The following is a 13434-nucleotide window of genomic DNA, read 5'->3' as shown; positions in this document are numbered from 1 at the left end:
GGTAAGATTGTTTATAAATTTTAAATTTAAAATCTTAAAAGTCATAAACTTATAGAAAAAAATTAGGATCCTAAACAATTTTAAACAAAAAAAAAAACTTTTCAATTACAAAATCGTATGTGTTCTTTATGCATGCATGCAACTGAGAAGCTGCCCAACGGCCAGCGCAGCAGAAGGGCAGAGCGGTGGGCGGCCACGTCGCCGCCGCAAAGGAACTGACGTGTCCCGGCCCGACGACGACGACGCGAACCTTCACCGCGCCGCGCTCCACCTCTCTTAAGCTAAATACGCTAGTGCAGGCGCAGGCATCCAGCTGCGACAACGTAGCATACACTAGTGCTTTTGCTAGCTACTTGTGCGAGAAGAGAGAGCGCACGGCGATAGATATGGCGCATAGCAAGCGCGAAATCAAGCCCGGGAGGGCGCATACCAAGGTGGCCGGCGACGACGAGATGCTGCGGACCGGGTTCTTCGACGGCACGCCGCTGGAGGGCGGCAAGATCGCCGACTCCCAGCCCGTCGACCTCTTCGCCGCTGCCCGCCGCGTCGCCGACGCCCCGTACTCATCGCAGCAGGAAGGACCACACGAGGAGGGGACCAACAAGAACGCCGTCATCGCGGAGTCGGAGCCCGTCGACCTGCCCGCGAGCGCGCGGGGCGTGGCGGAGGTGAACCGTGCTGGGCCGGAGGAGCAGACAGGCCGCGGTCGGCAGGGCATGGCCGAGCCCACCGCCGGTGGACGTCGCTTGGGATTAGGTCGCCCGGCCCCGGCTTAACGATCCAGATCAAGCAGTACTCGACTACCGCCACTACACTACCTGCTCTGCTCGTGTCTTGTTTCCAGTTTTCTTTCTCTGTAAGCGGTGTAGGGTTTGCCAAACTTTTATGTACGAATTATGAATATCAATAAAGTCGATCTGCTGCTGCGTTTCTTGGCACCAACAATCTTTCCGCCTCATCAGAGCAACTCCCCCATAAATTTAAATTTCCTATAGTGAATTTGCTAGTCTGCTAGCGACTTACTAAGTAGTTCATACTGAACGGGAGAACAAGTGCCATCGAGGCTTCATGCACATTTCACTGACCATAAACAACACAGTGGTAAAAAACCATCCCATCGAGGCAAGGCAAAGATCCTGAGTTCAACATACCTCTCTGTAAAAATGCAGGGGTAAAACTTGTTATTTCTTTTCTTGAAAACCTTGTCTGTCATATAACTAATTCAAAATTAGGAAAACAAAAAAGAGAGGAAGGAATGCTACCGGCTCAAACCTCGATAGACAAACAGCAACTAGAATTACTACAGAGCTGTATCAGTACACGCTAAACGCTGGTGAAACCCGACATGGGCATTTGCTTCTTCAAGATGAAGCCACACATTCTGGGGGGTGCAATTCTCTCTTCTTACAAGCAATTCTGTCGCACCTTTTTTCTCTCATCATCATGGTGAACTGAGGAGCTCAAATCCACATGTCAATTCGGTGCCATGTAAGATTCCTCACGGCCGGGAGCTTTACTGGAGCCACCATCAATGTTAAAATGGTGAATTTTGCAGCAAGAATGAAGAATCAGCACCCTGGAAGCGACTGAGACGACGTGCCAGAATCTGGACAATGCTGCAGGTAGTAGAGCTGACGGAATGGTGCAGCAGCTGACAGATCTTTTTCCGAGTCTCCACCGTGCTGCAGCTGGTTCTGTTGCGGTGATTGGGGCACCATGGTGAACAGGCTCGTGCCTGACAAGGTGCAGTGCCTCAGGTAAGGATGCTGCTGCCCTGAAGAAGATCCAAGGTAGTAGCAACTCGGAGATCCACGGGACATGTGCGACGAGCCTACGTAACGGCTGGGAGATCCATAGGCAGAGCGCGAGACGTGCGCTGCAGAGGTATTCCTGATGTGGATCGGCGGGGACAGGCGGCCACCGCACGAAGAGTGAGCAGATGCAAGGTGCGAAGCGCGAGGCCATGGAGACGACGGCATGTTTGCGAGGTCCAAACTGCTTCCACTTGTGCAGGTAGGAGATGATGAGCTTGCATGAAACCTGGGGATAGGGGTGCCAGGGATGCTGGAACCCGAAACGGAGTGCTTGCGGGATATGGACCGTGATGGTGACGGATGCCGGCTGATTGGCCTGGGGGGAGACGCTGCTGCTGCCACTGTAGACCGGAAGGAAGCCGAAGCGGTTGGTTCTGGTAAGCGAATGGCGGATGATGAGAGCAAAGGCGTCGACTCTGATACAGGGGGGTCTGGTGTTCCAGCATTCGCGTCCCGCTTGCATACGGGGCAGAATGTTCTCCAGGAGGTGAGCCATAGGTCCACACAGGCTGCGTGGAACTCTGCAGAGTGAAACAACCAAAGCCTCAGGTCATGAGTTATAAAGGATAGGGATTTCTAGTTATGTAGAAGAGAGATCCATGAGGATGCAGTTAGCAAGTATACCAAGGTGATGTTTTAAGTGCATGCACTCAACTAAAATTCAATGTACGCAACATCATTAAACCAGGAAGCAAAATAAAGTTGCTGAATGCGTGTGAAATCTTGTATGGTAATAATATACAATCAACCTGAAATCTCAAGCTAGCAAAAAAATACAGAACTATTCAGTTCAGATGAAATGAATAGACCACAAACTACCAAACCATCAGTTAAATAGATGTGAGAGAAACATACTGTGTCGACAAGGTAGAACCCTTAGCTTTTCTCCAGCACTGTAGTCTTCCAAGCAAATGGCGCATGTTGCTGATGTGCAGTCGTCTTCTTGCACTTTCGTGAAAATAAGACTTGGCATTGCTTTAACTAACCGGCTGTTCATTCCATGGAACTCCCGAGTTTGGGGAAGTCGAGCCCTGTCCCGTCTTATCTGGTGTCTCCTCGCAAAGAAACACGCGGCTAGGACAGCAGACATAACAAGCAGTGATATAAATGAAATTGCCATGATTGACCAAGCCGAGTTCGCGTATGTTGGTATTATCCACAACTCTGCGTCAGTTTGGCCTGAATATTTCTTCAGCTCCTCCCCTGACGCTTTAGAGACAAACACGGCATATATGTGGACTCCAGACGAGCTTCCAGCCACTGCAATAATCCTGGCTTAATTAATATTGCAAGTATATGCACTCACCAACTACTCTAAATGGTAAAAGTTTTACCATTGAGGTTTGATAACTTCAGTTCTCTACCTTTCAGTTTCAATGGAACCGATATAATAGTTTAGAGCTGCTTTACAAATTTATTTTTCCTCTTAACAGTTTAATCAGAATTATGGACAAGAAATAATCAAATGCTTGTAGCCGCGTACTGATAAAGAATTGCATGTAACTGATGCTATGGTAAAAAAAAGAAATGATGTCTGGATCATTACTTGAAACAAGGACACCGTTGTCTTCAGTATCATATACTACAGCAGCCTTGAATCCAGCATTCTGAGCATTTCTAACTTTGTCATCGAAATGGCAACCGCCTCTTATAACCAACGCAAATGGTGAGACAGAGCCTCCTATCGCTTTTGTTTTCAATGGACTGCATGCATCCATAGGTTCCACAGCATAAAGGACACCATTTACACCTGAACCTTTCACTGCTGGAGCTGCAGGAAGAAAAAAAAAAGAATCATAAAGATCCACGAATGATGCCATCTAACTAGCTGGGCTAAAGGAAATAAAAAAAGAAATCAACCCATTATTCACCAATCGCGAAGAACAGGACAATTTACCATTAAAGAAAACATAACATAACAACAACAGCTAATCAAGAATGCACTGGTGTGTCTGATTGAACTACGTGTTTGTTATACGGTTTTTCTTCTTCTTAATAATATAATGATAGGCAACTCACTTGTGTGTTTGAGAAAAACCACAGCTAACTAGCTTTGCTTGTGTTGCCATTAGAATATCAAATTGCTATTGAGATGTACAGAGATACATGGAGATAGTGTAATAATGTGTAGCACACACTAAAAGTTGCCTCATGGAGACAGTGTAATAATGTGTAGCACTCACTAAAAATTGCCTCGACGTCGTCGAACGACAGGGTAGTGTTGTTCGCCATGAGTACAACATTGGAAGCTCCCAGCTGAGCCATGAGGCAGATCATCAGAAAGGAACGAAGGGGAAATGACATCCTTCCTCTTGGAGATGCCATGTCGACAGAACTCTGCTCCTTGGGTCCAGCAATTGAACAAAAGGCACTAATGAGGTCGAAAGCACCAATCACCTAAAACACCTGCAATCATATATTAGTAAAGTTAACAACATTGATTGAAATGGAAAAGCAGGAGCGACGCAACTTCACATAACACGAACAGTCTGTACAGTGTATTGTATGATTGTATCACCACTGAAGATAGTAGAGGCCTAGAATAACAAGATCACAATTCACAGGCCAAAGTCATATTTTTCTTTTCACAGCCTGCTTTCAGAAAGCAGCAGGAGGTATTTGTTTTCCACGGTCATGGGAAAAGAGCACTCACATGATCCATCTAGAATTCGCCGAAATCCAGGGTCTTGTACACGGGTACGAAAAGTGCATTGGACTGGTTAGAAGATGTCAATTTGAGCACGAAATCGCCCAAAAAGAAAAAGAAAAACCCTGTGAAAGAGGCATCAGTCCCGCCCAAAATTCCGCGGAGCAATCCCACATCGAATCGGGTGAGGACGGCGTCTCCCACATCAACACATAGCAGTAAAAAAACAACAAATCTTTGCAGATTGCGTTAGAACGAACGCGCCGGCGAGGAGAAAAGGCCGCACCTTTTGAACGATTTGATCTTGCCGGCAGCAGCGTCAGCAGCAGCAGGGAGGTGAGACGAGGATGAAGATGAGTCGGCGCAGGAGAGAGAGAGAGAGAGAGAGAGAGAGGAGACTAGAAGTCTAGAACTAGGAGGAATTAGCGGGTGGTTGAGGCGGATCGAGTGCGGATGGAAACGTCGGCTGCCATGAGAAAATTTTGCAGAGGAATTGGAGTGGCAAGGGGAGGAGGATAGGGGAGGGGGGAGGGCCTTATGGAATTCCGCCCGCAGAAATCAGAACGGGAGGTGGTTTGCAATGGAACGAAGCCATCAGAGCTGAATGAAAGAATCTATGGTTTGATCTCACGGAATATATAAATACACTGATGGCTACACTAATATAAATAATATCACTGATATAAATAATATAGTACTTATAGAGGCCTACCGGCCTTATAGAGGCCTACCGAGGCCGGGCTCGAGCAAGGTGGAAGTTCGCCCGAGACCATGACCGAGTCCGCTCAAGGATTCGTAGACGTGCGCGACACAGTTGAAGGAGTAGTCTCCTACGGGATTCGTATGGAGCAGGTAGTCGAGACCGGGCTCGGACGAGCCAGAGTTTGTCCCAAGGTTGAGTCCGACTTTGGGCGAGGCAGAGCTAGCGCCCGAGGACCAGCTCTCACTTTTGTCGTATGTGTGTCCCATTAGGAGTTAGCAGGTAGCGTAGGGGAACAGTGGCCTCATGCATCATCGTAGTTGGTGAAGTCCGACAGGACCGCGGTCTTGTCTCTCATGTTCACCTGCGATGTTACGTGAGGTAGGTATATGCATTGAATGCTTATGTCTCCTGCGGCCTTCGACTCAGACCAGCCTTGGGGTTGTCCTCCTTGCTCGAGACGGGCTCGGGGCGAGGAGACAACAGTTCCAGGGAGAGGGGACCTCAGCAGAGGCGAGGATTCTCCCGAGTATGTACCATGTCCGAGGCAGGCTCGGGTGAAGCGGAGTTATGGGTGACCGTCGGGAGGTGCTTTGGGCGAAGCGTGTTTTATACTCTATTGACCTCGAGGAATGCGTCTGATGTTGGTCTTGGGGTTAAGCTTGTTTTAGGGGCGTAATACAGGTACCCCTAATTACGATACTGAGAGCACCTAGAGGGGGTGAATAGGTGATCCTGTAAAATTCAACACTAATAGTCACGAAACTTAGTTATAAAAGTTAGAACGACTAAGTAGCTTGAAACGAGCTCTTGTGAACAGACAATCAAAGAGAAAGCACACAAGAGACACGTGATTTTATCCCGTGGTTCGGCCAAGTAACACTTGCCTCCTTCCACGTTGTGGCGTCCCAATGGACGAGGATTGCACTCAACCCCTTTCAAGTGATCCGATGATCAACTTGAATACCATGATTTTTCCTTTCTTAGTCTTTCTCCCGTTTGTGAGGTATCTCCACAACTTGGAGCCTCTCGCCCTTACAATGATGATCACAAAAGAAGCACAGAAGTAAGGGAGGGGAGAGCAACACACACAAGACTCAAATCACAGCACAATCACGCACACAAGTCACAACTTGAGCTCAAAACACAACCCACGGAGTTCACAACTCAAATGGAGCTCAAGTCACTATCTCAAAGAATCAAATGCGCGAAGTTGGAGTCTTGAAGTCTTAGAATGTTTCTTGTAAGCTTGGGTGACTCCTCCATACGCCTAGGGGTCCCTTTTATAGCCCCAAGGCAGCTAGGAGCCGTTGGAGGCCAACAAGGAAGGTCATCCTTGCCTTCTGTCGGGTGGCACACCGGACAGTCCGGTGCACCACTGGACAGTCACTGTAGACGGTCCGGTGCACCACCGGACAATCACTGTAGACGGTCTGGTGCCGATCTCTTTCCTATTCTAGCGCAGATGACCGTTGAACCTTCAGGCCAGTTGGCGCACCGGACAGTCCGGTGCCCCCTGCCGACCGTTGGCACGGGCCACGCGTCGCCCGTGGATTGCGCGGCCGACCGTTGCGCTGGTGACCGTTGGCTCACCGGACAGTCCGGTGCACCACCGGACAGTCCGATGAATTATAGCCGTACGCCACCGATTTTTTCCGAGAGTGGCCTGTTCACCGGAGGTTGGCCTGGCGCACCGGACAGTCCGATGTGCCAAGCCGAGCTGGACTTCGCTGCACCCAGCCATGTCTTTTGCAATTCTTTTCTTTTCTTCTTTTCTCTATTTCTAGCACTTTAGACAATATATGTTAGTACTCAACACAATGTACTAAGTCTAGAAATGTACCTTGTTACATGATTTGCACTTCTTGCCTGTTTGGCACATAATCGACTCACTTAATATGTGTTGGACACTTAATCACCAAAACATTATAGAAATGGCCCAAGGGCACATTTCCCTTTCAATCTCCCCCTTTTTGGTGATTTATGCCAACACATCAAGAAGCAACAAAAATAAGTGCAACATCGATGCAAATAAGGACCAAATTGTTTTTTACTCTAATTTGGCATATTTGGATCATTCTTTGCCACCACTTGGTTTGTTTTTGCAAATCAAATTCATTTTCCTATCTCTAAGTCAAACTCACTTGTTTGGGCATAAAGAGAGATATTCCAAGAGTGAAATTGATTAAGATCCAAAACTCCCCCTTTTTCCCATAATCATAAATTCTCCCCACAAGAGACCAATTTTTGCAATAAGAGTATTTTGACAAATTAAAAAGTTCTAACTCTATTGTTTTCAAAATTCACAAGTGGTAGCTGATCCATTTGCTTTAGCCTTAATTTCCCCCCCTTTGGCATTAAGCACCAAAACAGGATCATTATTGGCCCTTTAACCCCATTGCCTTACCAAAATTGTCAATTAAGAGCAAAAAAGGCAATAAGAGCATAAGAATGAACTTGGAGGTGAGTACACTAATACCGGAGTGCAGTGGAAGTCTTTGCATGGTTCAAGTTCACCTTTCCCTTTCAATGCACCTTTGAGACTACATCAAGGAACTCAAACACAAGGGTTAGTCTCAAAGGGTCAAGTTGTAGTACTTCTCTCTCTAAATATGTGCATCATTCACACATGGACTTGTGAGGTCCGGGGATCCCTTGCACAACTTGAGCACCATAAATAAGCAACAAATTACATAAATGCAAGAAGTAACATGATCAAAGCCATAAAACACATGTATGCTATAGATCAATCCAAGTTACGCGAATCTAAGACATTTAGCTCACTACGCAACCTGCAAAAGGTTTTCTCATCTAATGGCTTGGTAAAGATATCGGCTAGCTGGTTCTCGGTGTTAATATGGTACACCTCGATATTTCCCTTTTGCTGGTGGTCCCTCAGAAAGTGATGCCGGATGTCTATGTGCTTAGTGCGACTGTGTTCAATAGGATTGTCCGTCATGCGGATTGCACTCTCATTGTCACATAGGAGTGGGACTTTGCTCAGATTGTAGCCAAAGTCCTGGAGGGTTTGCCTCATCCAAAGTAGTTGCGTGCAACACTGTCCTGCAGCAACATACTCGGCCTCAACGGTGGATAGGGCAATGGAGGTTTGTTTCTTTGAACTCCAAGACACCAGGGACCTTCCTAGGAATTGGCACGTCCTTGATGTACTCTTCCTATCAACCTTGCATCCAGCATAGTCGGAGTCTGAGTATCCAATCAAGTCAAAGGTAGACCCCTTTGGATACCAGATCCCGAAGCAAGGCGTAGAAACTAAATATCTAAGAATCTGCTTAACGACCATAAGGTGACATTCCCTTGGGTCGGATTGATATCTAGCACACATGCATACGCTAAGCATAATATCCGGTCTACTAGCACATAAATAAAGTAATGACCCTATCATAGACCGGTATGCCTTTTGATCAACAGACTTACCTCCTTTGTTGAGGTCGACATGTTCGTCGGTTCCCATAGGTGTCTTCATGGGCTTGGCGTCCTTCATCCCAAACCACTTGAGAAGATCTTGAGTGTACTTCGTTTGGGAGATGAAGGTGTCGTCCTTGAGTTGCTTCACTTGGAACCCAAGGAAGTAGTTCAACTCGCCCATCATTGACATCTCAAACTTTTGAGTCATCACCCTGCTAAACTCCTCACAAGACTTTTGGTTAGTAAAACCAAATATTATGTCATCGACATAAATTTGGCACATAAAAAGATCACCGTCACAAGTCTTAGTGAAAAGAGTGGGATCGGCTTTCCCAACCTTGAAAGAATCGGCAATTAAGAAATCTCTAAGGCATTCATACCATGATCTTGGGGCTTGCTTAAGTCCATAGAGAGCCTTAGAGAGCTTAAACACATGGTCGGGGTACCTGTCATCCTCAAAGCCAGGGGGTTGTTCCACATACACCTTGAAAAGGAAATAGGCTCACACCTTTTCCGAAATGATTTTGGTGGTTGAATTGCCCAACACAAATAATTGGACTTGAAAGTCACCTAGAGGGGGGATGAATAGGGCGAAACTGGAATTTACAAAGTTAATCACAACTACAAGCCGGGTTAGCGTTAGAAATATAATCAAGTCCGCGAGAGAGGGTGCAAAACAAATCGCAAGCAAATAAGGAGTGTGACACGAGAATTTGTTTTACCGAGGTTCGGTTCTCGTAAACCTACTCCCCGTTGAGGAGGCCACAAAGGCCGGGTCTTTTTCAACCCCTTCCCTCTCTCAAACGGTCCCTCGGACCGAGTGAGCTTTCTCTTCTCAAATCAACCGGGAAAAAACTTCCCCGCAAGGACCACCACACAATTGGTGTCTCTTGCCTTGGTTACAAGTGAGTGTTGATCACAAGAAGGAATGAGAAAGAAGAAAGCAATCCAAGCGCAAGAGCTCAAAAGAACACAACAAATCACTCTCTCTGGTCACTCATGCTTTTGTGGAATTGGGAGAGGATTTGATCACTTGGGTGTGTCTTGTATTGAATGCCTAGCTCTTGTAAGTGGTTGGAAGGTGGAAAACTTGGATGACTTGAATGTGGGGTGGTTGGGGGTATTTATAGCCCTAACCACCAAACTAGCCGTTTGGTGGAGGTTGTCTGTCGCATGGTGCACCAGACAGTCCGGTGCACACCGGACAGTGTCCGGTGCGCCAGCAACGTCACCAGGCCGTTGGGTTCCGACCGTTGGAGCTCTGACTGCTGGGCCCGCCTGGATGTCTGGTGTCGCACCGGACATGTACTGTAGAGTGTCCGATGCGCCAGTTCGCGAGTGCCTGACTTCTGCGCGCTCTGGCGCGCATTTAATGCTTCTGCAGGTGACCGTTGGCGCGAAGTAGTCGTTGCTCCACTGGCTCACGGGACAGTCCGGTGTACACCGGACATGTCCGGTGAATTATAGCGGAGCGAATTCCCGAAGCTGGCGAGTTCCAGAGTCGCTCTTCCCTGGGGCACTGGACACTGTCCGGTGTACACCGGACAGTCCGGTGAATTATAGCGGAGCGCCTCTGGATTTTCTCGAAGGTGAAGAGTTCAGCGCTAAGTCCCCTGGTGCACCGGACACTGTCCGGTGGCACACCGGACAGTCCGGTGTGCCAGACTAGGGCTGCCTTCGGTTATCCCTTGCTCTTTTTGTTGGACCCATTTCTTGGTCTTTTATTGGCTAAGTGTGAACCTTTGGCACCTGTATAACTTATAGACTAGAGCAAACTAGTTAGTCCAATTATTTGTGTTGTGCAATTCAACCACCAAAATCAATTAGGAAATAGGTGTAAGCCTAATTCCCTTTCAATCTCCCACTTTTTGGTGATTGATGCCAACACAAACCAAAGCAAGTATAGAAGTGCATAATTGAACTAGTTTGCATAATGTAAGTGCAAAGGTTACTTAGAATTGAGCCAATATAAATAATTATAAGATACGCATGGATTGTTTCTTTATTTCTAACATTTTGGACCATGCTTGCACCACATGTTTTGTTTTTGCAAATTCTTTTGTAAATCCTTTTCAAAGTTCTTTTGCAAATAGTCAAAGGTAAATGAATAAGATTTTGCGAAGCATTTTCAAGATTTGAAATTTTCTCCCCTATTTCAAATGCTTTTCCTTTGACTAAACAAAACTCCCCCTAGATGAAATCCTCCTCTTAGTGTTCAAGAGGGTTTGATATATCAATTTTGAAATACTACTTTCTCCCTCTTTTTGAACATAACAAGATACCAATTTGAAATTTCCAATTGAAAATCATTTTTTAAATAAGGGTGGTGGTGCGGTCTTTTTGCTTTGGGCTCATGCTCTCTCCCCCTTTGGCATAAATCGCCAAAAACGGAATCATTAGAGCCCTAAGAATTACTTCCTTCCCTTTGGCAAATAAAATATGAGTGAAGATTATACCAAAGACGGAGTCCTTTTGCTTTGGACTCAGGCTCTCTCCCCCAAAGATGGAGAGTTGCCTGGAGCGACGGCGAAGGATGAGTTATGGAGTGGAAGCCTTTGTCTTCGCCGAAGACTCCAATTCCCTTTCAAAGTACCTATGACTTGATTTGAAATTCACTTGAAAACACATTAGTCATAGCACATGAAAGAGACATGATCAAAGGTATATGAATGAGCTATGTGTGCAAATCAACAAAAGAAATTTCTAGAATCAAGAATATTTAGCTCATGCCTAAGTTTGTTAAAGGTTTGTTCATCAAGAGGCTTGGTAAAGATATCGGCTAATTGATCTTTAGTGTTAATGTACGAAATCTCGATATCTCCCTTTTGTTGGTGATCCCTTAGAAAATGATACCGAATGGCTATGTGTTTAGTGCGGCTATGTTCAACAGGATTATCCGCCATGCGGATTGCACTCTCATTATCACATAGAAGAGGGACTTTGGTTAATTTGTAACCGTAGTCCCTAAGGGTTTGCCTCATCCAAAGTAGTTGCACGCAACAATGTCCTGCGGCAATGTACTCGGCCTCGGCGGTAGAAAGAGCGACAGAATTTTGCTTCTTTGAAGCCCAAGACACCAAGGATCTTCCCAAGAACTGGCAAGTCACCGATGTGCTCTTTCTATTAATTTTGCACCCCGCCCAATCGGCATCCGAATAACCAATCAAATCAAATGTGGATGCCCTAGGATACCAAAGCCCAAACTTAGGAGTATAAACTAAATATCTCAAGATTCGTTTTACGGCCGTAAGGTGAGCTTCCTTAGGGTCGGCTTGGAATCTTGCACACATGCATACGGAAAGCATGATATCCGGTCGAGATGCACATAAATAGAGTAAAGATCTTATCATCGACCGGTATACCTTTTGATCCACGGACTTACCTTCCGTGTCGAGGTCGAGATGCCCATTGGTTCCCATGGGTGTCTTGATGGGTTTGGCATCCTTCATCCCAAACTTGCTTAGAATGTCTTGCGTATACTTTGTTTGGCTTAGGAAGGTGCCCTCTTGGAGTTGCTTCACTTGAAATCCCAAGAAGTACTTCAACTCCCCCATCATAGACATCTCGGATTTTTGTGTCATGATCCTACTAAATTCTTCACATGTAGACTCGTTAGTAGACCCAAATATAATATCATCAACATAAATTTGGCATACAAACAAGTCATTTTCAAGAGTTTTAGTGAAGAGTGTAGGATCGACCTTTCCGACTTTGAATCCATTAGTGATAAGGAAATCTCTAAGGCATTCATACCATGCTCTTGGGGCTTGCTTGAGCTCATAAAGCGCCTTAGAGAGTTTATACACATGGTTAGGGTACTCACTATCTTCAAAGCCGGGAGGTTGCTCAACATAGACCTCTTCCTTGATTGGTCCATTGAGGAAGGCACTTTTCACGTCCATTTGGTAAAGCTTGAAGCCATGGTAAGTAGCATAGGTTAATAATATACGAATTGACTCAAGCCTAGCTACGGGTGCTTAGGTTTCACCGAAATCCAAACCTTCGACTTGGGAGTATCCTTTGGCCACAAGTCGGGCTTTGTTCCTTGTCACCACACCATGCTCGTCTTGCTTGTTGCGGAAAACCCACTTGGTTCCTACAACGTTTTGATTAGGACGTGGAACTAAATGCCATACCTCATTCCTAGTGAAGTTGTTGAGCTCCTCTTTCATTGCCACCACCCAATCCGAATCTTGAAGTGCTTCCTCTACCCTGTGTGGCTCAATAGAGGAAACAAAAGAGTAATGCTCACAGAAATGTGCAACACGAGATCTAGTGGTTACCCCCTTATGAATGTCGCCGAGGATGGTGTTGACGGGGTGATCTCGTTGGATTGCTTGGTGGACTCTTGGGTGTGGCGGCCTTTGTTCTTCATCCTCCTTGTCTTGCTCATTTGCATCTCCCCCTTGATCATTGCCATCATCTTGAGGTGGCTCATTTGCTTGATCTTCTTCTTCATCAACTTGAGCCTCATCCTCATTTTGAGTCGGTGGAGATGCTTGCGTGGAGGAGGATGGTTGATCTTGTGCATTTGGAGGCTCTTTGGATTCCTTAGGACACACATCCCCAATGGACATGTTCCTTAGCGTGATGCACAGAGCCTCTTCAACACCTATCTCATCAAGATCAACTTGCTCTACTTGAGAGCAGTTAGTCTCATCAAACACAACGTCACAAGAAACTTCAACTTGTCTAGTGGACTTGTTAAAGACTCTATATGCCCTTGTGTTTGAATCATATCCTAGTAAAAAGCCTTCTACAGTCTTAGGAGCAAATTTAGATTTTCTACCTCTTTTAACAAGAATAAAGCATTTGCTACCAAAGACTCTAAAATATGAAATATT

General features: G+C 46.1%; 2 protein-coding genes across 5 annotated transcripts; one reads left to right on the top strand and one right to left on the bottom strand.

The window, feature by feature from the left end:
* Positions 1-311: 311 nt before the first annotated feature.
* Positions 312-942, top strand: LOC100279096 (uncharacterized). The gene has a single exon (NM_001152141.2). The coding sequence runs from the start codon at positions 387-389 to the stop codon at positions 774-776; it is 390 nt and encodes a 129-aa protein (NP_001145613.2). The 5' UTR covers positions 312-386; the 3' UTR covers positions 777-942.
* Positions 943-1156: 214 nt separating this feature from the next.
* LOC100279400 (Receptor homology region transmembrane domain- and RING domain-containing protein 2) lies at positions 1157-5117 on the bottom strand. 4 transcript variants are annotated; one of them, XM_023300272.2, is made up of 6 exons: positions 4748-5117; positions 4468-4586; positions 3998-4220; positions 3361-3585; positions 2670-3074; positions 1157-2335 (listed from the first exon to the last, which is right to left on the bottom strand). In XM_023300272.2, the coding sequence occupies exons 3-6, from the start codon at positions 4137-4139 to the stop codon at positions 1569-1571; spliced, it is 1539 nt and encodes a 512-aa protein (XP_023156040.1). In that variant the 5' UTR covers positions 4140-4220; positions 4468-4586; positions 4748-5117; the 3' UTR covers positions 1157-1568.
* Positions 5118-13434: the final 8317 nt, after the last annotated feature.

The sequence above is a fragment of the Zea mays genome, chromosome 6 (genome assembly GCF_902167145.1).
Source record: "Zea mays cultivar B73 chromosome 6, Zm-B73-REFERENCE-NAM-5.0, whole genome shotgun sequence".
Lineage (NCBI taxonomy): Eukaryota > Viridiplantae > Streptophyta > Magnoliopsida > Poales > Poaceae > Zea > Zea mays.
The sequence above is the reverse complement of the archived record's forward strand: the minus strand, read 5'-3'. Positions and strand labels throughout refer to the sequence as shown.

What these genes read in the sequence shown, in the direction of transcription:
- LOC100279096 (NM_001152141.2), top strand. Translation starts at nt 387, where the DNA reads ATGGCGCATAGCAAGCGCGAAATCAAGCCCGGGAGGGCGCATACCAAG.
- LOC100279400 (XM_023300272.2), bottom strand. Translation starts at nt 4,139, where the DNA reads ATGGCATCTCCAAGAGGAAGGATGTCATTTCCCCTTCGTTCCTTTCTG. An exon ending in CGACGTCGAGGCAATTTTTA is followed by an intron (nt 3,586 to 3,997) that starts GTGAGTGCTACA and finishes TTCTTCCTGCAG; the next exon opens with CTCCAGCAGTGAAAGGTTCA. An exon ending in CAACGGTGTCCTTGTTTCAA is followed by an intron (nt 3,075 to 3,360) that starts GTAATGATCCAG and finishes GGATTATTGCAG; the next exon opens with TGGCTGGAAGCTCGTCTGGA.